The sequence below is a fragment of the Peromyscus maniculatus genome, chromosome X, assembly GCF_049852395.1.
Source record: "Peromyscus maniculatus bairdii isolate BWxNUB_F1_BW_parent chromosome X, HU_Pman_BW_mat_3.1, whole genome shotgun sequence".
Taxonomy (NCBI): Eukaryota; Metazoa; Chordata; class Mammalia; order Rodentia; family Cricetidae; genus Peromyscus; species Peromyscus maniculatus.
Genome location: NC_134875.1, coordinates 58,044,124 through 58,066,115, shown reverse-complemented (window position 1 = coordinate 58,066,115; position 21,992 = coordinate 58,044,124). Strand labels below are relative to the sequence as shown.

The following is a 21,992-nucleotide window of genomic DNA, read 5'->3' as shown; positions in this document are numbered from 1 at the left end:
AATGCTAAGTCATCCATTAATAACTGGCATACAAACTCCTCAATGAACAGTGAGGCAAGGCCCATATAGGTCCAAAATGACATCTTTGCTTAACCCTATTGCTTCTTCCTACAACTCTGGGCATCAGCAAAATGTAAGTCAAAATCATACTGAGACCTCACTTCATGCTTCCTAGGATAGCTACAAACACCAAGACAGCAATAAGCTTTAGTTGCACATGTGGAGGAAATAGACTCTCTAGCATTTCCTGGTATGAGTGGGAAATGTTACGGCCACTTTGCAAAACAATCCAGCAGTTCTTTGAATGCTTCAACACAGATACAGCGTATAACACAGAAATCACTCCTACGAATATACCCAAAAGAAATGAACACATTTACACACACGTTTATAGCAGTGTTAGCGCTAAGCCGATAAGTAGCAACAATCCAAATGTCCATCAGTGGATGAGTGAATGGATGTGATAGACCTACAATTTTCAGTCACAAAAATAAATGAAGCCAAGGGTGGTGACTCATGCCTTTAATCCAAGCATTCAGAAGGCAGAGGCAGGCTGATCTCTGTGAGTTCAATGTCAGCCTGGTCTATATAGCAAGTTCTATGAGTAAGATCTATCTCAAAAAATTTAAGGATTCATACATGCTACAACATGGAACCAGTTGCCTAAATTATCTTTTACTTAGGCAATCACTTTCAAACCAGGCTGCACATTAAACTTACTTGAGAAACATTTATCTCCCTTGGAATCTTTGGCAGTGGGGCACCTGGACTGCTGTTTAATATCTATTAGTCTGCTGTAGGTGATATCTGAGGTCCCTTACAGATCCTAGGAACTGGATAAAATCTATGAAAAGTGGATCACCAACACCTCTACTTCTGAAGCTGAGGCAGTAACAGAACCAAGCCCAATGGAGAAGTTACTCAGAACGAATCTTCCAATGGTTCTTTACACTAAGCTGCTTCTCCAATGAATCATCACACCTTTCCCCAAGACTGAATGAAGACATTCCTAGTAGTAACAAACTATAGCTAAAGGGATAGATAGGGTCTATCTGGTTGTGTCTGTGTGTTGGGTTGCTTTGGTGACAAGTCACTCTATTTTGTAGGAAACTACAAATTACCACAAAACTGTCACTGGAGCTCAGGGTAGCCAGCCTCTCCTCTGTGGCATTTACAAGTTAGGCTGGGTTGAATGATACAATAGAATTCCAACAGTCACAGACTTTCTATGTATCAGCAGCTGTACGACAAACTAACTTAATTCACAATCGATGTGATTTGTCATTTATTTTTTTGTCCCTTAATATTGAAGAAGCAAGCTGAATCATGTTCCGACTTTTGACTGCCTGCTGGTCTCGTCAAAAGGTCACAGAAGTAAAACAAAGGTAAGTTTCCAGCTACTTTTCCGTACCCAATTTGGAATGACTTCCCAAGTATCTGCCTCAAGTTCTACAAGGGACAAATGGCTACGACACATCTGGGAAGTAATCAGACAGCAAGTGCAAGACTGGGAATAGAGTTGAGAGAGGATGATCATTCTAGAAACAGAAGGTGGGGGTGGGGTGGGGGGGCATGCATCCTTGGAGGATTTGGGAGGGGTAGCCACACCACTCCTGCCACTGTGGTGGGGCTTTTTATGATACGTGAGTTGAGACTATTGCAGGCTAAGCTTCAAACATGGAGAAAGAATAGAATTCTTAGTCTAAGCATTAAGAGATTCGTGCCTTTGAGTAATTTTTCTTTTCCTCTCCCAGGAATGTGACAATCATTGTCATTGGCTTGGACAACTCAGGCAAAAGTCATCTTATGGAGGCCTTTCAAAGATGTAAGAACCAAGAGCATTAGTTTCTGGTGTGGGGCTCCTGGAAATAGTCATTCCACCTTAGCCTTAGTTCCTGGCTCTCAGATTCTCTCTTGTAAAGATAAATATCTCAGTCTCCTCATTAGGCATTAACAAACTGCTTATAGAGTGTCTGTCACCTGCTCCCTTTATAAGATGTTCTCATGGAAAGTCCTCACATGATGTCAATACAAATGGCCTTTAAGTTATGTAAAACATTGTAGTCAATTTTGAAGCATAGTGTGTTTAAAATGCTGTCTATTTTCAGAGCTCAATTCATGTGTAATTTGGTCTAGATAAGAAACAAGTGTAGAGTAATAAAGAAGTGTAATAACACAAAACTCCACGACAGGTGATATTGAAAGTTAGAGCTTGAGAAATGTTCAGTTCAAGTATAGTACAACATCTGCAGTCCCTCGATGTTTCCAGAATCAGTCACATAGCATTGTAGGAAGCTGCTATACTTGTTGTGAAGCTCCAACTACCTGTTAATCAATCAGAAGTCAACAGAGAGTCTGGCCCATCATCAATGTTTATTGAATTGATATAGGAGTATCATGATATGGCTGAGTTTTATAGACCGTGACAACCCTCAGCAAAGTAGAGGAAATGGTCACCCTGACACCTGTACCCATGGTCTATCTGGAGTTTCTTCAGTTTCCTTCAACAACAGTGAACTTTGGCCGATCTGGTTATTTCTACTCATTCCTCTAATTATCGGAGAGATGCAAATATCAACTCATGACACTCCCCTGCACAGCATGTGTCCATATAGCGCCATTGTTGTTGAAGTCAAACGTACCCATCTTAGCAGCACACCAAGTCCTGTTTGCGCCTCTGCCTCTTCCTCCAGCTTCACTTCAGCTCTTCGCACACAGTACTCTGACACAACAAAAGCAAAGGCTCTGCCATTCCTCTGCCACAGCACCGTACTTCACAACGACTGCAGTTTTAGCTCCTCGGCCATCCACAGAACCAAGCCCCTCAGTTCATACCGTGGCCACCGGAAAGCCCTCCTTTATTCCCTGCACCACATTCCTTGCCCACACCCCCTGGCATGCACTATCCCAAGAGCCTTGCCCAATTCCAAATCCACCACTAACTCAGGAACCCCATGAGAAGAAATGGATGTTTTACTCACTGAGTCTCTGCTCTTAACGTCTTCAATAATTACTCCTGGAATGAAAGTTCTCCACCATTCCCCTGAGACTACATGTGGCCTCCTCAGAACTTCTTCTCCCTCAGCCCCAGTAGACCCTCCGAGTGCATTTTTGCCAACCCCTCAGCCTGGCCTGCCCCGTTAGATGTGGCGCACTTCGCTCCTTGCATCTCCCAGTACAGCGCGCACTTCGCTCCTTGCATCTCCCAATACTGCTAGGCAGAGATGATCAAAGGCAAACAGTGACAGCAAAGTCCACAACCAGGCAAGACAAGCCACAAGATTACTGACAAGAATGGGGATAGTTTACTAGATCTCCAGCTGCCTCAGCCCTGGATTCCCATTCAGTCTGGGTGGGGCCTGGGAAGCCACAACATGACAACTCCCCAGATGTTTCTGATGGCCAGTCAACTGTAGGAAGCACTCATCTGAAATTAAGCACAAGCTATTCGTCTGAGACAAGTGTCTGTTTCCCATTCTGACTCCTGGAGCAGAGTGGATGTAGTTCGTTAGTGCATAACTTGCCTTGTGCTCAGTGGATAACTTGGGGCTGGCTCATAAATGCATTGGTTTATGGTAGTGACTTCATTCACAGAGACATTCTAATAGGCACTGATGTCATTCTGAAGAATGTCTCGGGCCACCTCTGTTCATGCAGGTCCACTTAAAATCAATCTAGTAGGTTTCTATGTACTCCCAAATGGAATAGCTCACGTCTCCTGTCCCTGTGGTTTTCAAAGATGAATGTCACAAACAGATAACTTTCAAGGAACTACATTCCAGTCTGTAGATAGGAACCTGTATGGACATTTAAAGACACCAACTACAAAACAGTTTAGCATACAAGCCATCATTATTGATGACACCATTCACTACAACTGTTTTGCATGCCATGGTCACATGGGACAAGAAATTAAGTATGAGCACAGCCAGGTGCCCTAAATAAGAATGTTGTTGATTTATTCTTTTCACTCTTTGGCTCTTTTGGGGGCACACCATCGAGCTCCCAAATAAATCACTTGGAGGCTCATTATTTCTTATAAATGCCCAGCCTTAGCTTGGCTTATTTCTAGACAGCCTTTCTTAACTTAAATTATACCAGCTACCTTTTGCCTCTAAGCTTTTTTCTTTTCTTACTTCCATATATCTTACTTTCACTCTTACTCCGTGGCTGGCTGTGTGGCTGTGTGGCTGGCCGCTGGTGTCCTCTCTCCTCTTGTTCTCTGATCCTCTCCTCCCAGATTTCTCCTTCTATTTATTCTCTCTGCCTGCCAGTCCTGCCTATCCAGCAGCTGCCTAGCTATTGGATGTTCAGCCCTTTATTAGAACATCAGGTGTTTTAGGCAGGCAAAGTAACACAGCTTCACAGAGTTAAACAAACACAACACAAAACATCTTTGCATCATTAAAACAAATGTTCCACAGCATAAACAAATATAACACATTTTAAAATAACATTCCACAACATAAGAATATTGACATCTGTGACTCTCAAATCTGACTATACATTCCAATCACCTGGATACTTTTTAAAAAATTATTTATTTCATATGTATGAGTGTTTTGCCTGCATGCATGTATGTGTACCATGTACATGGCATGCAGTGCCTTACAGAGGCCAGAAGAGGGCATTAGATACCCTGGAACTGAAACTACAGACAGGTTTGAGCTACCATGAGGGTGCAGGAACCCAAGTCCATCTAGAAGAGCAGCAAGTGCTCCTAACCGCTGAGCCATTTCTCCAGGCTCAACCTGGGTGCTTTCAAAACAACATAATGCTTGAGCAACACTCCTCTGCAATCCCAGTGTCAGAGAATGAAGACTAGTACCACAGGTTTTTAAAAACCTGGGAAGATAAAGTTAGAGAACAATGAGGCAGTGATCAAAGTCACCTGGGAAGCCTGGCGACCTCTTAAGCCGGCATATTTCAGTTTAGTGAGAGCCCGTGTGGCTCTTTCTCATCAGGTGATGCTGAGACACAACCACACCCAAGTTTCAGAGCTCTCAGGAGTAGTGATTGGCAAGCTTTAAAGTGCAGAAGAATCACATCAGGATCATGCTAACCATAGCCACTTTGTTACAAATGGTACAGATGCTTCCATTCCAAGCTGAGAGATCCTGAGATCTTGAGTCTTTTGGTCCAGGGTAGGGGTTAATAAGTACATCCATGAAACTCTGAAGCATACTACTCCCAAACCATACTTCATGAAACACTTAGCCAGGAATATAGAGATGAATGAGAGTTGGAACTTGCCCTCAGGGTATTTATAAATTAAGAGAAAAGATAAATGCAAATTAACAAGGAACTACTTCTTGTAGTGTCTAGCTAGCATCTAGTGTCATCAGCAACAGACCGAATTATTGAAGAAATTAATTTTAAGTAAAAAGAAGAACAAAACAAAACAGGGGAATGGTTATGTCTTACAAGAAAGAATAACAAGGCTTTTTTGGACACAGAAAACAATATTTTAAAATTATCCTTTGGAGTTTTAACCCATTCACCTCTTTTTCCTCTGTTTATTGTTTGAAGTTATAATATAATGACATCACTTTGCCCTCATTTTCCTCCCTCCAAACCCTTCCATATGCCCTTCTTTGCTCTCTTTCAATTCATGGACTCTTCTTTCCTTAATTGTTATTATATACACATATATGTATATATCAACATATATACATATATATTCTTAAATACATAACCACAACCTGCTCAGTCTATATAATGCTACTTCTATGTATATATTTTCATGTAGTGCAATTTCAATAGCAAATATCATATCAAAGTTGTGACTGAAATGTATATGCTTTCTGAAAGCTATAATTAAAAAGCTATAACTTAAAAATAGTAGAAATGTTATAAAACCACATTAAAGTATAGTTGCCATATATATGTGTATATTCATAAGTGTGTATAAACAAGAATTTCTAAAAATCTGAAAGAATTAGTAATTTAGCCTAATGATTTATTTTGGCAATCCTATGGAAAATGTCATAGATAGATCTACTATTACCAATAAGAAATTACTGATTCTAGTCTGAGTACTCCTAGTGTCAGAAATCGATGAAGTTATTAACTAATAATGTAAGCAGAAACTTAGACCATGACCATCAGTTCAACAAACTGTGAAGCATATAAAGACTGTTGTTGTAAAATGCATTTCTGTTAAGAGCTGAATGAGGCGTCCAGTTCCTTACAGGATATTATGTTCTGGGCAAAGCGCTTACATGGGAAATGTGCCCACATCTGGCATCGTTTCTTGGAAGAGACACACAAGAGACACTTCATGTCCTCATTCATAATAACAGACATTGTAAGAACTTCCTGAACCCCTACAGTAAGGCAATGGGCAAGCACAAAAATAGGTCAATGGCTACTTCAACAATGTGCTGAAAAAGAGGACAGTGAGAGGCCGGCAGGTCAGAGGAGGCTTCCTGAATAATGTGGTGGTTGGGTCTTGAAACTGTGAAAGAGAAAGAACTAGGGCTGGCAAGATGGCTCAGCGGTTAAGAGCATTGGCTGCTCTTCCAGAGGACCCAAGTTCAATTCCTAGCACCCACATGGCAGCTCACAAATGTCTGTAATTCTAATTCTAGGAGATCCGACACCCTCACATAGACATACATGCAAGCAAAACACCAGTGCATGTGAAATACAAAGAGAAAGAACCAGCATTCATTCATCAAACATTTATCGAGTACCTGTGGGCCACCTTCTGTGCCCAGCTTCATGAATATAACGGATAAAATTAAGACTTCACCTTCCTATGGCAGTTTATAACTTAGTTGAGTAAACAACAGAAATTATGACTCTAATACGTGTTATAATAGTGCTAAACACGGGTGGAAAGCACTTTATACAGACTAAGGATAGTGTGAGAGAATTTTTTCTACAATAAACAAGATCTAAATGGATATTTTATAAAAAAAAAAAAAAAAAAAAAAAAAAACAGCCATGAACAGCCATAGAATGGTGGAGAGAATGGCAGTTTGTGAAGGCCCAGGAAAAGGGAGACATGTAGGCTGAGGTGACTTAGATAGGAAGCAGGTCCTCTGTGGCCACCATTCAACTTATTGACTGAAGTCAGAAAGCCAGGAAAAGTGGTGATTTAGAAAGATGCATTTTGCTGGGCATGGTGGCGCACGCCTTTAATCCCCGACACTCAGGAGGCAGAAACAGGTGGATCTCTGTGAGTTCGAGGCCAATTTGGTGTACCTAGTGAGTCCCAGGCTAATCAGGGCTACATAGTGAGTCCCAGGCTAATCAGGGCTACGTAGTGAGTCCCAGGCTAATCAGGGCTCCATAGTGAGTCCCAGGCTAATCAGGGCTACATAGTGAATCCCAGGCTAATCAGGGCTACATAGTGAGACTCCGTGTAAACCAACCAACCAACCATAGTAAGAGCACCAACAAAAAGAGAACTGGAAAGATGCATCCCTGAATCTGAGCAGGGCAGCAGGCTGCTGTGGTGGGGTTGCTGAGGGCAGGCTCTGCCCAAGGATGGACAATCTCATCTAACTACATTTTGCCACGCTGTGGTCGTCTCTCCCCGCCTTCTATTTGTAGTGATTCCTAGCAAGATACACAGTGATATGAAACCAGCACAGATTACCCTTCTACTAGATGGTTACCAAGTATCTCTTTATGACCTGACTGGAGACCTAAAAGGCCGAGAAAAATGGCCAAGCTACTATGCTGAGGCCCATGGGCTTGTTTTCGTCTTGGACTCGAGCGACATAGCACGCATCCAGGAAGTGAAGATCATCTTAACGCGCCTGATGTTTGATAAAAGGGTGTCCGGAAAGCCTATCTTAATGTAAGCGTCTGCCTTTCTGTCCTTCTTCCCTTTACCAGTGTGTGTCTTGGGAAAGGTAGAAACATTAAAGGCTCCTTTAGGCTCAGGGAGCTAGACCTTTTAGGCTCAATGAGATAGAAAGGCCTAGTTCCCTGGTCACTGGTTTCAAGAGCCACTTTTCTACTACACATTGTCACTTGGGACATGATACCTAACTATACAAATGAATCCTGAACCTTCATCAAGGAGAAAAACTATCTAGATCTCCTACCCCCAACCCTGACTTTTCCTGAAGACTCTTTTCCTGAATTTGCCCTTTTCTGGTTGAGTCTCTGATCTGGAAATTTGACGATGGCTGAGAGCAAATCCCATTTTGTACAATGTACAGTTCCAATGCCTTCCTCCCTCGGTTGGTTGCTCAAGGCTTATGTAACTGGTACTCATTTCAGGGGGATACTTCCTGTAGCCTGTCGCACCTCACTCCTTCCAACTCTGCCTTTCGTCACTCTGATTCCTCATTAGCAACCCAACTAGAGTATGAAGAGTTTGGGAGATGTGAAACCTCACACCTGTTCATATCCCAATTAGCAACTGTAATTAAAGTTCAAGACGTGGTAGACAGGAAGTGGGAAATGAGCTCTGGGGATTATCTTGGATTTAGACAATTTGCACTCTTTTTCTGCTCCATTGAAACTTGGCTAGAAACAGTCTAGTGTAATCTTACTGGGTATGTATTTAAGCCCAATTCCTGGATATGTGGCAGTTATACTATAGTTAGTGTTCCCTACCCCCTTTTTGTTTTCTGTTTGTGTTTTGTTTTCTGTTGTTTGTGAGACAGGGCCTCACTGTGTAGACCAGGCTGGCCTCGAACTCACAGAGATTCGCCTGCCCCTGCCTCCCAAGTGCTGGGAATAAAGGTGTGCGCCACCATGCCCAGCTTTCCCCTCCCTCTGACTGTACCTTGGTTTCACTCTTGTCTTTTATATGCCCTGCTCTAGACTGGCAAACAAGCAAGACAAGAAGGATGCCCTCTTGCCTTGTGATATCATTGAATATCTACTTCTGGAAAGGCTAGTGAATGAGACAAAGTCCATGTGCCGAGTGGTAAGTGTCAGCATCCCCTTTTCTTTCTCTAGGCCTGGCTAGTAGAACCAGGGCCCTGTCTGTCATCAGCCCCATATGCTGGCTTGGGGGCAAAGTTCCTCTCCCTGACAGGCAACATCTGCCGTGATTATTTCTAACTTGACAGTGACAAATATTATACTCTGCCTTCAAAGCCGTTCTGTGAGACTTTAATATCCCCGTTTTATAAGTGAGACAGCTAAACGGCCCGAGGGTCTCAGTGACTTGTTTGGGGTCACACAATGAAGGCACTATAGCCATTTTATTAAAGGGCCTCAGCTTTTATGCTCTTCATCTGCTCTCTCAGATGTGAATGCTGAGTGTCTCCTCGGAAGCTGAGAACCTATTTAGGCACAGCACACCTACCTCTGCCATTTAGATGACAGTGATCAGGCCTTTAGACCCCAAAGGTCCAGGATTCCAGGTCCGAGGCCTTCTTTTTTTTCTTTTTTACAGGAGCCATGTTCAACCATGAAAAACCTCCCAAAGAGGCATCAACAGCCAATAATTATAGGGCTGCGTTGGCTATTAGCTGCTATTGGTGATAAACACAATGAGCTGTATACTCGTCAACACACACCCAGTATGAGCATCTCAACCTCCAAGAACATCAGAGGCTGTGGAGAAAGATGCTCATCAGACAGGTACTGAGCTGCTTTCATTAGATTTACTGATGATACAAGTGGGAGTCAATCTTCAACACGACCCGTGAGTTCTGAAAGGTGCTTAAATTCTGGGCAGCAAGTCCTTCAGAATCTGATGGCCCAAGTGGGGCTATGGCAGTGCCCATTGGCATTGCTAGGTATACTAGCAGTTCTGGAACGGCTTCAGCAGTCACTTTAATGGGATGAATGGCATATAGTTGTTTTTTTTTAAAGGTAAAGCTAACCTGTTGTTGGCATCCACAGAAGTTTCCTAGTGAGATCAGAATTTGCTTTACACAGCAGGGCTGCATTAGGGAACGGCTGGACCACACGCATGGTTACCAGGTGTCTGGGATGGTCTGCACTTGGCTGTGCTGGGGGAGGTCTTTTGCTCCGCCTCTTGGCATTCCTTTAAAAGCCCTTTGGCAGAGACAGTCAGGGACCAATGGATAAGGATCCAGGCCTTTCCGAGGCTATCCTGTATTTCTGTCTGCCTCTCTCTAGCTATCTTTATATCTAATATTTCCTGCTGCTCCTGCTCAAGAGTACTCTGGGGAAAAGTGGGGGTGGGATGCCCCCCCCCACAGCCTATCAGCATTAGGGCTTCTCCAAAATAGGGTTTGTGTTCCCTGAGCTGCCTTGTGGAAGACAAAGGGAACGTGCCCCTTAAGGAGCCTATTGACAATATTCTAAAGATGAATATTACACTGCTGCTCCGAATTCTCAGCCTCCAGTTCTCGGATCTGCCTAATCACGGAAGGACAGGAAAGAACAGGAATGCTGAAAAGACAGAGCAGGGTGAGATCGGGGTTTTGAGGAACATAAGGCCTAAAGGTCCTCTTGCTCTGTTGCCACTTTCGCTGAAAGTTTAGGACAGCAGGGCGGCTGCATTGGATGGAGAAGCTGGACGGCTGGGCCAGCTCGGGAGCAGAGCGTTTGTCTCACTCATGGGATGCCCTCAATTCAGTCCCCAGAACTGACGTGAGGAGAAAACTCTCGAAACCTGTCTGTCTCTACTACTGATTTGTTCTTTCAAACTTAGCTTCGCGAACAGAGTGGGAATGCTCAGAGACAACAGACAGCATTTTGAGAAAAGACAACACCTGGAGCATAGACAGCATGTGGAGCAAAGACGCTTTGACAAAAGACAGCATTTTGAATCAAGACAGCATTTAATACAGCGCTCACTGGACGCTAGGCCCCTAAAGCCAATCCTGCAGGTAAGTGGTTTTTGAAATGCTATTGCCCATGGTCAGTAACTGAACTCTTGAGAACTAATTGACAATTTCCCTCTTCTTCTTGGCATACAGAAAGATGGTCTGCGAATAAGGCCCAAAAAGAATATGTCAGTAACATTTGCTCTGGACATCATCATGGAGGAAGGTGAATGTTCTCGGAAGACTGGAGCTCAGAGTATCACTAAGCCTTGCAACAGTAAATGTTACAATATGCAGACTTCAGCTCCATCTCTCAAGGGCAATCTTTACAAAGGTAATGTCGAATCACTGGCTATAGAAGGAAAGTTATCTAGGCCTTCCTTTCGTTCTCTACAATAGCATTCCTACTTTGAGAATGAAACTCACTTTTCACACTATGGTTTGTTGTTGAGATATGTATGGGACAATGCTTAGAGACCACCTTCTGATAGGCCAGCATGGTACCCCAGCATTAGTTGACACAAGATCTTTAGTTGGCTATAGCAGTAACTTAAAGGTTATGCTTGCTAATGGTGGAAGCACAAAATGGCATAACCTTTATGTAGGGTGCACTGCCTATCTCTCTCTTCCCTTCCTTTTCTCCATATTATTAACAATTTTTAAAATGGGGCTAGAGAGATGGCCCAGTGGTTAAGGTCACTTGTTCTTCTTGCAGAGGAGCCACATCTGGCTCCTGGCAACCACATGGTGGCTCACAATCATCTGTAACTCCACTCTCAGGAGATCCCATGCCCTCTTCTGGCCTTTGCAGGCATACATGTGGTTCACAGATATACATGCAGGCAAAAGACTCATACACATTAGAATAAAATAAATCTTAAAAAAAAAGAATTTAAAAATAAACTTTAAACTACTAGTCTCTTGCTTAGCTGTCTACAATTACAGAAGTACACAAACAGTATACTAAAGGATATTCCAATTATAATATCAGTACAAGAGCTAGATGTTGGAAACGATGCAAATGCCCAATGACAGGGATGGCTAAATGACCTAGGATGCATCCACACTATGGAGACATTAACACTGCTAAGGATGGGGCCTGGGGATGACTCAGTGCTTCGTGTGCCTCCCATGCCAGCATGAAGACCTGAGTTTGGATCTCCTGCACCCACTGGTCTACACCTGTAACTGTAGGGGGGGGGTAAGAGAAAGGAGCACCTGAATCTCAGTGGCTACCCAGCCTAGTTGATCAGTGAGAGACCCTGTCTCAAAAAAAAAAAAACACCATGAAGCGTTGAGCCCTGATCTCCTCATACATGTGTACTCAAACATATATACACATACACTATATACAAGAAATAATTAAGTGCTAAGGATGACTTCCATTTACTAACATGGAAAGTCTTTTACCACTTGACATATATTGACTGTCAACTGACAATAATCATTTCACCTCAGGCTGAGTTGTTATGCATACATCGAGGGACATGCACTTGGCCACTAAGGAGGAAATAGGCACAGATAAGGAGTAAGCTGCAGAGACGGAATCTAGTAGAAAATAGAGTATGTCTTCCTAGATGTCAGCAACTACGCCTAAATGTTTATCCCAAACCCAAACTCATTTTCATTCCTATAACCTCAGCTCGTAGGCCAAAAAAGAGAGTAGAAAAATGGAACACTGAAGAAATGTTACTGGAAGATTCGTGTAGCAAAGCCTTCCGTTCCTGCGGTGAGTACTCCTTAAATAGTCTAAGAATGTTTGAGGCTGGGACGGAGGGGGCTGTCCCACAGGGTGCCTTGGAAACTGGGAGGCACCCTCCTACCCCAAGTAGTACAATAGAAACCTTGTACTTGGTTGGCTTCACTTGCAAAACTGGCTGTTTTCTTTCCCTGATGAAACCTAACAGATTACTAAAGAGAAAATGGAGGAGCAGTGGAAGAATCATTCCCTCTACCACCTTTCAGTAAATGGGCACATCTTCAGAACCGGCAGGAATGCTCAGTCTTTGACTTTTACTGGATAATGTCTCTACAGCCCACGTACAAGTTCACCTATTCTAACATCACATCCTTGAGAACCATTGTTTCTCCATACCAGTGTGCTAGCCAGCAAATTCATCCTATACTCACGGGGAGGCTCAGGAAGTTAGGTGTCGTCCACCTCACCAAAGAAGAGCAGCAATTTCCCAAATGTACTGAGATGCTCCTGAAAAAGCTTACAGATAAGATGTTGTGAACAACTGAAATTGAGCCTTAGAAGAACAGGGTTACTTTAGAATCACACGTTCCTCTTTAAGGTTCTCAGGTATAAAGGGACTGGCAAAATAAATAAGAATGATGTTCTACTCAATTGTTTTGTGTTTTTTTTCCCCCACATCTCCTCCAAAAACAGGTAGGCTTTAAATACCTAGCTACTGTCTGGGAAACCATGTTGCTTTGCTAGCCTTTCAGGAACAGTAACTGCTCTTAACACATGCATAGATTCCCCCACTCCACACCCAGCAGGGTGTGGTTGGGATGGTAGTGGTCCCTTCCTGTTACTGTTATTATCACCTTCATCATAGGCCCCATTTATCAGCTTTCTGGATACCTGGCACAGTGCTAAATTGTTCCGACCTATTGTCCTATTGGCAACCTTCCTGGGCAGGTATTATACCTGGCATCATTTCCCAAATGAGGATACTGTAAAAGGCAGAGCAAGGAATGGAATCCAAACTTGCCTAGCTAAAGCTACCTTGGGCCAGAAAGATCCACACATGACTTTCTCTACCTCCGCCTAGAAAGAGAAAGCTATAGCCAGGAAATCACGCTGCAGTGTAGCCATGCCTCTGTGGAGGACTCCGTTAACAGCCCGAAGGGCACGCACCGTGCTAGCAGGCATAGTTGACTGAGTACTTCCACTTGTTCAGATGCTGGGCTGCTTTACATATATTACTGCCTTCATCTTCATCTCACAGGGGCAGAACCGGATGTTCAGAGAGGTTACATGATCGGCCCCTGGGCACCCGCCAGGAGGTAGCAGAACCAGTTTGGGATTTTTGTTTGTTTTGTTGTTTGTCTTTCGAGACAGGGTTTTTCTCTGTGTAGACCAGGCTGGCCTTGAACTCAAGAGATCCCCCTGCCTCTGCCTCCCAAGTGCTGGGATTACAGACTTGTGCCACCACTGCCCAGCTAGCAGAACAAATTTTTAAACAAGTCCAAGTCCACAGGGGCTATAAAGATGACTCAGGAGATAAGAGTATTAGATGTTCAAGTACAGGCACCCGAGTTTGGATCCCAGCACTCGTGTAAAAAAGCAGAATGTGAACGCACATGCATGCACCTGTCATCCCTGAACTTTAAGGGGCAGACAGGAGGACCACTGAGGCTGGTTGACCGCTTGCATAGGTCCAGGTTCAGTGAGAGGCAGTCTAAAGAGTAATACAGAGCAAGTCTCCAGGCATCTTCTTCTGGCATCTGTATGTATGAATCGCCCCCCCATACATGCATGTGCACCACAGATAAATATACCACACTCACACACGTACATACATACTCATGCACATAGATAAAAATAAATCCAACTCCATAATCCATGCTCTTAACTCTACCCTAGATTGCTTTGCCAAGCAGTATAGGCCAGTCAATCCACTGTTTGACAGATACAAACCTTTCAACTAAAAACTTCTTAAAAACCTGCATGAAAGGTTTCTCCTCCTTCCCTCCTCTTTTTTCTTTCTTCTTCCTCCTCCATCTCTCTGTGTAGTTCTGGCTGTCCTGGAACTCTCTATGTAGACTATGCTGGTCTCAAACTCACAGAAATTCCCCTTCTAGGGTGCTGGGATTAAAGGTGCATGCCACTCCGAGCAGCACCAAGGCTACTTTATTATATCCAAAGGAACCACTTTAAATGCTTTATGGGTCTTTGATTTGCTCTGAAAGCTTATTAGTTGTGGCACCAGAAAGAACTTCACAGAACCTCTAGTCAAACCCATGTTATACAGATGCCCAAGATAGTATGAGTAGATACTGGCAAAAAAAAATGTTCCCTAAATCTGCATGGCCTGGGTGTCCAAGCCTGCATCCTCCCCAGGCCATTTTAATCCCACTCTATCTACTTTCCCTGTTAGAGAATTCTGCAGTCCAACAGTCTCAGCCCGGGAAGCAGCAAATGTGTCTACTAAAGAAGTTTCAGGGCTGGGGCTGAACAGTGGTAGGCACCAGCCTAGCATGCACAAGGCCACAGGCTTGATCCTCAGCACAAAAGACAGGAGACTGCGATTCAATAAACTATGGTTTGTTTGTTTTTTATGTTTTTTCGAGACAGGCTTTCTCTGTGTCACTAAGGTCCTCCTGGAACTAGTTCCATAGACCAGGGTGACCTTGAACCGGCCTCCTGAGTGCTGGGATTAAAGGTGTGTGCCACCACCGCCCAGCCAATAAAACCACATTTTTTTTTTAAAGAGAATTGATCATCCACACACATTTTTCTTCATGGCATGTGTCTATTGGGTAGGATTATTTTCTTAGCCATCAGAGAAAGGTATGGTAAGTAGGCCTGTGAATATGAGCAAGGTAGAGAATTCAGGTTGAACACCTGCTAACAGAACTGAATTTCAACTGGGGGATGAAGCGTAGTTGGCAGAGTGCTTGCCCAGCACACGGAACCCTGGGTTCTATACCCAATGCCATATAAATGGGACATGGCAGTGTACGCCTATACTGCCAGAATGAGGAGGTAGAGGCAGGTGATCCACCATAAAGCAAGTCCAAGGTTATCCTGGCATACAAGAGACTTTTTCCAAAGAAGAAGAAAAAATCCTGAATTACAGTACACCGTCACACTTCCCTTTGTGCAATGGATGTGTTTCTGAGTGACAACTTTTTTTTCCTAAGGAGAAGTTGAAAGTTGGGTGGTTTTTTTAATACATTTGTTTGTGTGCATATGTGTGTGTGTATGTTGGTCTTGAACTCATGATCCTCTTTCATCCTGGGGTTACAGGCACATACCAATTCATGCAGGTTTTGTTCAGGAAGTTTTCTTTTCTTAATAAACCTTCCCTTTACTTATTTATGTGTTGGTTTTTCCATTTCCTTCCTTATTTAGAGAACACTGCTACCGATGCATGTGGAAGCCATAGGACAACTTGCAGAAGTCAGTTCCCTCCTTTAGTTGCGTGGGTTGTGGAGATTAAACTCCAGTTGTCCAGCTTAGCAGCAAGTGCTTTGACCTGCTGAGCTGTCTCACTGGGAAGGGCTCTGATAGGTCCAGCTATTGAAGTACTAACGTCCAGCAATCAGAAGCCCCCTTTGGCTCACCTAATTAACATGCCCAGTTAAAACAAACCAACTCATCCTAACACTGGGTTGGGGGGTGAGGCTCTCCCTTTTTCCCTTTCTAAACTGTCATTTACCTGTGGGCCATGTCTGTCTCCTCTCTATCTAGAGGCAGTCCTTTGTCCCTCTGGGCAGATCTCCCTCCCCCCACCCCCTCACCCCCCCACCCCGCCTTGTTCTTTCCCTTCTCCTGGTTCTGTCTTTTTCTCTTATTCCCTGCCCTTTGTCCCTCTGTGTGCAATATATATTTCCTCTGTGCTGAGAACTTGGTCTTGGGGTGTCCTGTGATGATTCTGGTCCTTTCACACCAGCCTTCTAAAAACAATCTATCAGTCACAGAAGTAATAAAGAGTAGCATAATATATATGTATTGGAGTGGAGTTTAATTTTGTTTCTACAGGCTGTTAATACATTTCCCAAGCCCCCTATCAAGCTAGATGACCGGGTAACTTCAAGTGAAGTCAGAAATAACAGTCACTGGCCTCCCAAAGAGAAATAACAATAACCCTTCGCTCAAGCAAGTTTGAAAGTTTAAAGCAACTAATCCATACAAAATGATTAGCATAGTGCAAACGCTGGCTAATACTAGTTAGGGGACAAGTTTGGTTAGATCACTGGCTTACACTTTAAAGGCTTTCCTTTAGAATGTGTCTCCTTTCTCCCAGTGAACAACCTAAAGGCAGGTATCTTAGGTCTGAAGGATCAAGAGCTAGCTTAGAGAAGCCACGCTATTCACCATCTCTGCCTCCCACATTCTCTGCGAATCTTAACTCACCAAAGGAGTGTACCAGTTGGGCAGCCCAAGGACAAAGCAAAGGATACTGTTTTGAATCAAGCGTGTAAATTGTATTCAAGGCAAATGGTTGCCTTGGAGTTTCTCTTTATTTATCAACGTCTTGGCCTTCCTCCAGGACTTTTAGAGCCTAGACTCGGTGTGTTTGCTACTTTTCCAGTTGCTGGGACAAAATATCAGAAAAAAGCAACTTGAGGAAATGTTTATTTTACTTCACAGTTTGAGGGTAAATAAAGTCCATTATGAAGGGAGAGAGAGGCACGGTATCTAGAGTGGCTCTAGCTGTGCCAACACAGCACGTGGCAGCCGGTGACAGCGCACGCCGAGGCAGGAAACAGAAAGGAAGAAAGGCTGCTGCTCAGCTCACTTTCGTACGTATACACACACACACACACACACACACACACACACACACACACACACACACACACACACACACACACACCCTTTTCAGTCCAGGAACACCCCCTGCCACTGTGGTGTTGCTGCACACATTCAGGGTGTCATCCTTCTGGGGAAACATCCTCACAGATGTACCCGGAGGCGTTTCCATGGAGATTCTAAAGCTGTCAAGTTGATGATTAATTGGCACATCTTATCAGAGGTATTGAAGCACATACATAGCATTGGCCCCCAATTCAAACTCCACATAGTTCAGGTACTTATCTATTAGTTCTTTCAAGGCAGATCTTGGCTTTGGGACTACAGGATTTACTGTGGCTAGGTAGGGGCAGCCCTTTGCTCTACATGGTTTTCAGCTCCTCCACTCTAGTCCCCAAGAACTATGCATGTGCTCCTTGATCCCAGCACCACACAAAACTGGGCATGATGGTGTCTAGCTTAGCACTCTAGAGGTAAGGACAGGAGGATCCGAAGTTCAAGGTCATTCATGGCTGCAGAGCAAGTTTAATACCAGCCTGGACTACATAAGCCCCTCTGGAAAAAAAAAAAAAAAACAAGGAAAGAGCAGTGAATTTAGGGTAAAATGACAAACCACATCTTTTCAAGGCAGTTGTTGCTGGAATGACATAATAATGAGATGAACCAACCACTACTTTCTCTCAGGAGAATCCCGCATGCCAACTATTGTTCTTGCCCAGAAGACGGCAGTGGCCACGGTTAGGATAAGAGTCAAATCGGGGTTCACTGTTTTATTACCCAACCCCAGAAGCCCTTTATCTTTATCGGGAGACCAAATATTGGGATTTCTGCCAGGAAGAGGTATGGAGAAAGAAAGCTTTCATTCAACCTTTTGGGACTTGGAATCATCCATTCAGCCACCAAGAGTTATGGTCATGGCATCCCTGCCCTCTATCCTATCCCTTCAGCTGGAATAACCCATCCTCGCGCCTCTTGACACTTCTCTCCCTTAAGACTCTGTGGGGGACACCAGTAGCACTGTGATCCCAGGCGAGGGCGGAAGCAGCAGATAGTTCCTGCTGCTATTTTGTTAGCAGCAGATCTGGGTCAGGGTTTGTAGAAGTTGGGGGCTTATACTACTGCCTCTGCACCCAGGAGGAGTCCAGCTCAGGTCCAGGCAGCCTGGGGAGGCTCTGCTGTGGAGTGGTAGGCAGAGCAATGTTAACAAAGCAGACAGTGCTGTGTGCTGGTGACTCAAGAATCCTACAGGATCCCACGCGCATGCTAGTTGCCACTTTCAGGGACTAAAATAAACCTCTAGTGCTAAGAGACAGCAGGCCTTTGGTCTGTTCATGAAAGTAAGCCCAGCCCTAAGAACTGGCATGCTATTTTACACAATGGAATGTTACACAGCCATTAAGCACACAATTATGTGCACTGCGGGGACGGAAATCAGAATGTGAAATGATGTTAAGTGAAAACAACTTTAAGAGAAAGCATGCTGACTGCAACTACTGAAAGCATACATGGAAGAGTACATCTCCAAGGAACTTCACAAAGGAATGAGCACTATAATTCTGTTAAGAGTCCATGGCAGTTTCCACAATACTTTTTTCTTACTGTTTTTTTGGAGACAAAGTCTCACTATTCAGCCCAGACTGGCCTAGAACGTATCCTTCTGTTTCTAGCTGGGATAAGGACATGCTAGGCATCCATACATTTGTGGGAGGGAGGGGGTGTCCTGGCTAGTTTGATGTCAACTTGACACAAGCTAAAGTCATCTGAAAGGAGGGAGCCTCAATTAAAATGTCTCCACAAGATTGAATTGTAGGCAATCTTGTAGAGCTTTTTCTTAATTAGTGATTGATGTGGGAGGGCCAGTACATTGTGGGTGGGATTGTGGTCCTGAGTTCTATAAGAAAGCAGACTGTACAAAGCCACAAGGAGCAAGTGAATAAACAGCAGCCCTCAATGGCCCCTCATCAGTTCCTGCCTCCAGGTTCCTGCCTTGTTTGACTTCCTGTTCTGACTTCCTTCAATATGAACAGCAATATGGAAATGTAAGCCAAATAAATCCTTTCCTCTCCAACTTGCTTTATGTCATGGTGTTTTAGCATAGCAATAGAAACCCTAACTAAGATATGGGGCCCATTATAGGCCAGGCTTGCCTCAGACTCTCTATGTTGACAAGGATAACCTTGAACTTTTAACCCTTCTGCCTCTACTTCCCAGGTACTGGGATTAATGGCATGTAGCACCATGTCTGGTTTATGTAGATGGGACAAAAGGCTTCCTGTATGCTAGACAGAAACTCTACTAACAGAGCTATAGCCCTAGCCTAATGTTTTTTTTAAAGAAAATTTTCATTCTCATATGAGGTTCAGATATATCTGCTCTTTGGTTCGCATAGTAGTAAACTCCGAATATAATTTAATTCAGGGTTTAAAGAACTGAATGCCACAGTGAGAAATTCGTTCTGAACCCCAAGCCAACCAAACAATTCCAAGACAAGAATTTACACACACTTGGGTCTCTGTTAAGTCAAGCTACCATGTTTTGAAATGCACTCACTTATTCTGAAACAAAGGAAACCACCCTCCCCTTTTCTTGGTAAACTGCTAGCCCATCCATATTTGTAAGCCACTGCTAGCTAAAAGCTACCTTGTTAACTGGTCACAGGCAGCACTCAGAATTAATTAGTCATCTTTATCCATCCGGGTATCAACTTAAGTAAATTTCTCTCTCTGGAGACTCTGCTTCAGTACCTACATAGACCTTGTTTTTCTAGGACTGGCTTTCAGTCAATGCTTAGTTTGGTTGTTTTATTAAACTTTTTTTGAGATGGAGTTTTGCTATGTAGCCCAGGTTGGCCTTGAACTTATGATTCTCCTCTTTTGTTTCGACAGTGCTGGGATAACAGGTGTATGCCACCACACCCAGATGTTTAAGTTCTGGTTGTTTTGTTAACTTCGTACACTGAACTAGACTTTAGATTTAGATAAATATAGTACAAAGAATTTATATAGACCTTTCAACGTAGATTACCCTACTGGCAACATCTTACCTACCTCCAGTACACTGATCAAAACTACCAACTATTCGGATTCACCAGTCTTTTCCACTCATGCCTGTTTTCCACTCAGTATCTAATCCAGGATCGTACACAGTACAGTGCTCCCCATCTTAGAAACAAGTTTTCTCTTTGGGGGTTAAAAAAGGGCAAACAAGTAGGTGTTGGGAGCAATTTATAGTGCTGAGCTCCTGAACCCAAATGGGAACGACATCGTATCTGTACCTAAGTCCTGAATCCAAGACACCTCATCAGGGTTAGTGTCAAAAACACATGTCTTACATTAGCACGTCTTACAATCGTACAAAGGGATTTGACAAGCGGGTTATTTTTAGCAGGTAATATTGTGAAGGTGACACAATGAGAGGGATGGCCTTCCCTGTCTCTTTTCTCTGCTTCACTTCTCTTCAAACTGTATTTTAAATTCTCACTGGAGACTACAATATTTAAGTATAACATAGACGCTGAGAAACAAACACCCACACCAATGGGGAAGGGACTCCGCAACGTGTGCTTTTGTTTGCCTAAATTAAGTAGCGGCTTTCAATGGTTCAAGTTAAGGATCCCTCGGCTTTATGGTGCTGCAAATGATACACGTTTGGCAGAAAATATATTTTGGATTTGGGGTTCAGGTCTTTTCCTAGGCTACAGATGTGTAGTCCCGTGTACTCTAATGATGCTGGGTACCTTCCAGTCATCCATGCCATCCCAAAAGTAAACAGCTGACACTCTACTATATACGATGGCTGCTGAGCTAGCGTTAGTGGGTCAGGTAGATGAAACGTATTTTCAGCTCCTGATGGGTGAGAGAGACACAACATCTGTGTATCCCACCACTATCCTTATCCTACAGGAAGAGGGACAGGAAACAGTTGAAGAGGTCAAGTAAGTTGTCCAAAGTCACAGAGCACGTAAATGACAGACAAGATTCAAGCCCAGGCCAGCCTGAAAAAAGCTGCTCCTTTTAGCTGACATATCAAACTGCCTCTCCAAGCTCCTGCCACAGTTCAGACACTGCTGGATGTTAGAGGTACAGCCCAGTGGGGGTGACTGCTAAGCAGCTAAGCGTACATAATGCAGCCCCCTCTTGCTCTCAAACGTTCCTTGGCTTAGTTACAACTAAAGATAATTAATCAGTAAATATCTATGGTGACCAGAGTCAGTGGTGTTCACCTGAATTCCAGCACTTGGAAGCTAGAAGCAGGAGGATCACTGAAAGTTCAAGGCCAGACTGTTCTCCATAGCAGTTCCAGGCCAGCCAGGGTTATATAGCAAAACCCTAGCTCAAAAATCCCAAAACACATGGTTTAAACTAACACCTTGAAATGTTGCATTTTTTTCAGGTTTCCAGACTAAGGACCTCTGCCCTCTAAATATCTTTGAGGCTAATAGTTATGGATGGGCTTTAAAAAAAAATCTGTGTATGAATGTTTCATCTGCATGTATGTATGGTGCCCAGAGAGATCAAAAGAGGGTGCCAGGTACTCTGGAACTAGAGTTTCAGATGGTTGTGAGCCGTCATGTGAGTACCTGGAGCTGAACCCAGGTCCTTTGCAAAAGTAACAGGTGCTCTTAAGCACTGAGCCATCTCTCCAACCCCACACATGGGCTTGGGGCTATTTACAATACATGTGTCTTCATTGTGTGGTTTGTGGCCAGGTGTGGATAATGTCATCTAGCAGGGTTCCTCTGAGGAAAATTAATGAAAAATACAAAGTGGAAATATATATGTTAGCAGAAT

At 43.6% G+C, this 21,992-nt stretch overlaps 2 protein-coding genes across 17 annotated transcripts in view; one reads left to right on the top strand and one right to left on the bottom strand.

Moving 5' to 3' along the window:
• The window catches only part of Arl13a (ARF like GTPase 13A), a 33,304-nt gene extending 20,247 nt beyond the window's left edge, over nt 1-13,057 (top strand). For 2 of the 4 annotated variants that reach the window (XM_076562210.1, XM_042268860.2), the window contains exons 2-10: nt 1,316-1,385; nt 1,755-1,825; nt 7,561-7,810; nt 8,788-8,893; nt 9,368-9,555; nt 10,598-10,775; nt 10,866-11,046; nt 12,355-12,441; nt 12,620-13,057. In XM_076562210.1, coding sequence (XP_076418325.1) covers nt 1,327-1,385; nt 1,755-1,825; nt 7,561-7,810; nt 8,788-8,893; nt 9,368-9,555; nt 10,598-10,775; nt 10,866-11,046; nt 12,355-12,441; nt 12,620-12,627 — 1,128 coding nt within the window. In that variant the 5' untranslated portion in view covers nt 1,316-1,326 and the 3' untranslated portion in view covers nt 12,628-13,057. Of the gene's footprint in view, nt 1-1,312; nt 1,386-1,754; nt 1,826-7,560; nt 7,811-8,787; nt 8,894-9,367; nt 9,556-10,597; nt 10,776-10,865; nt 11,047-12,354; nt 12,442-12,619 lie in introns of all 4 variants that reach the window. The other 2 variants (XM_076562208.1, XM_042268859.2) reach the window with 1 other exon arrangement.
• Trmt2b (tRNA methyltransferase 2B) overlaps nt 1-21,992 on the bottom strand; it is a 93,459-nt gene that overhangs the window by 15,803 nt on the left and 55,664 nt on the right. The window lies entirely within an intron of this gene.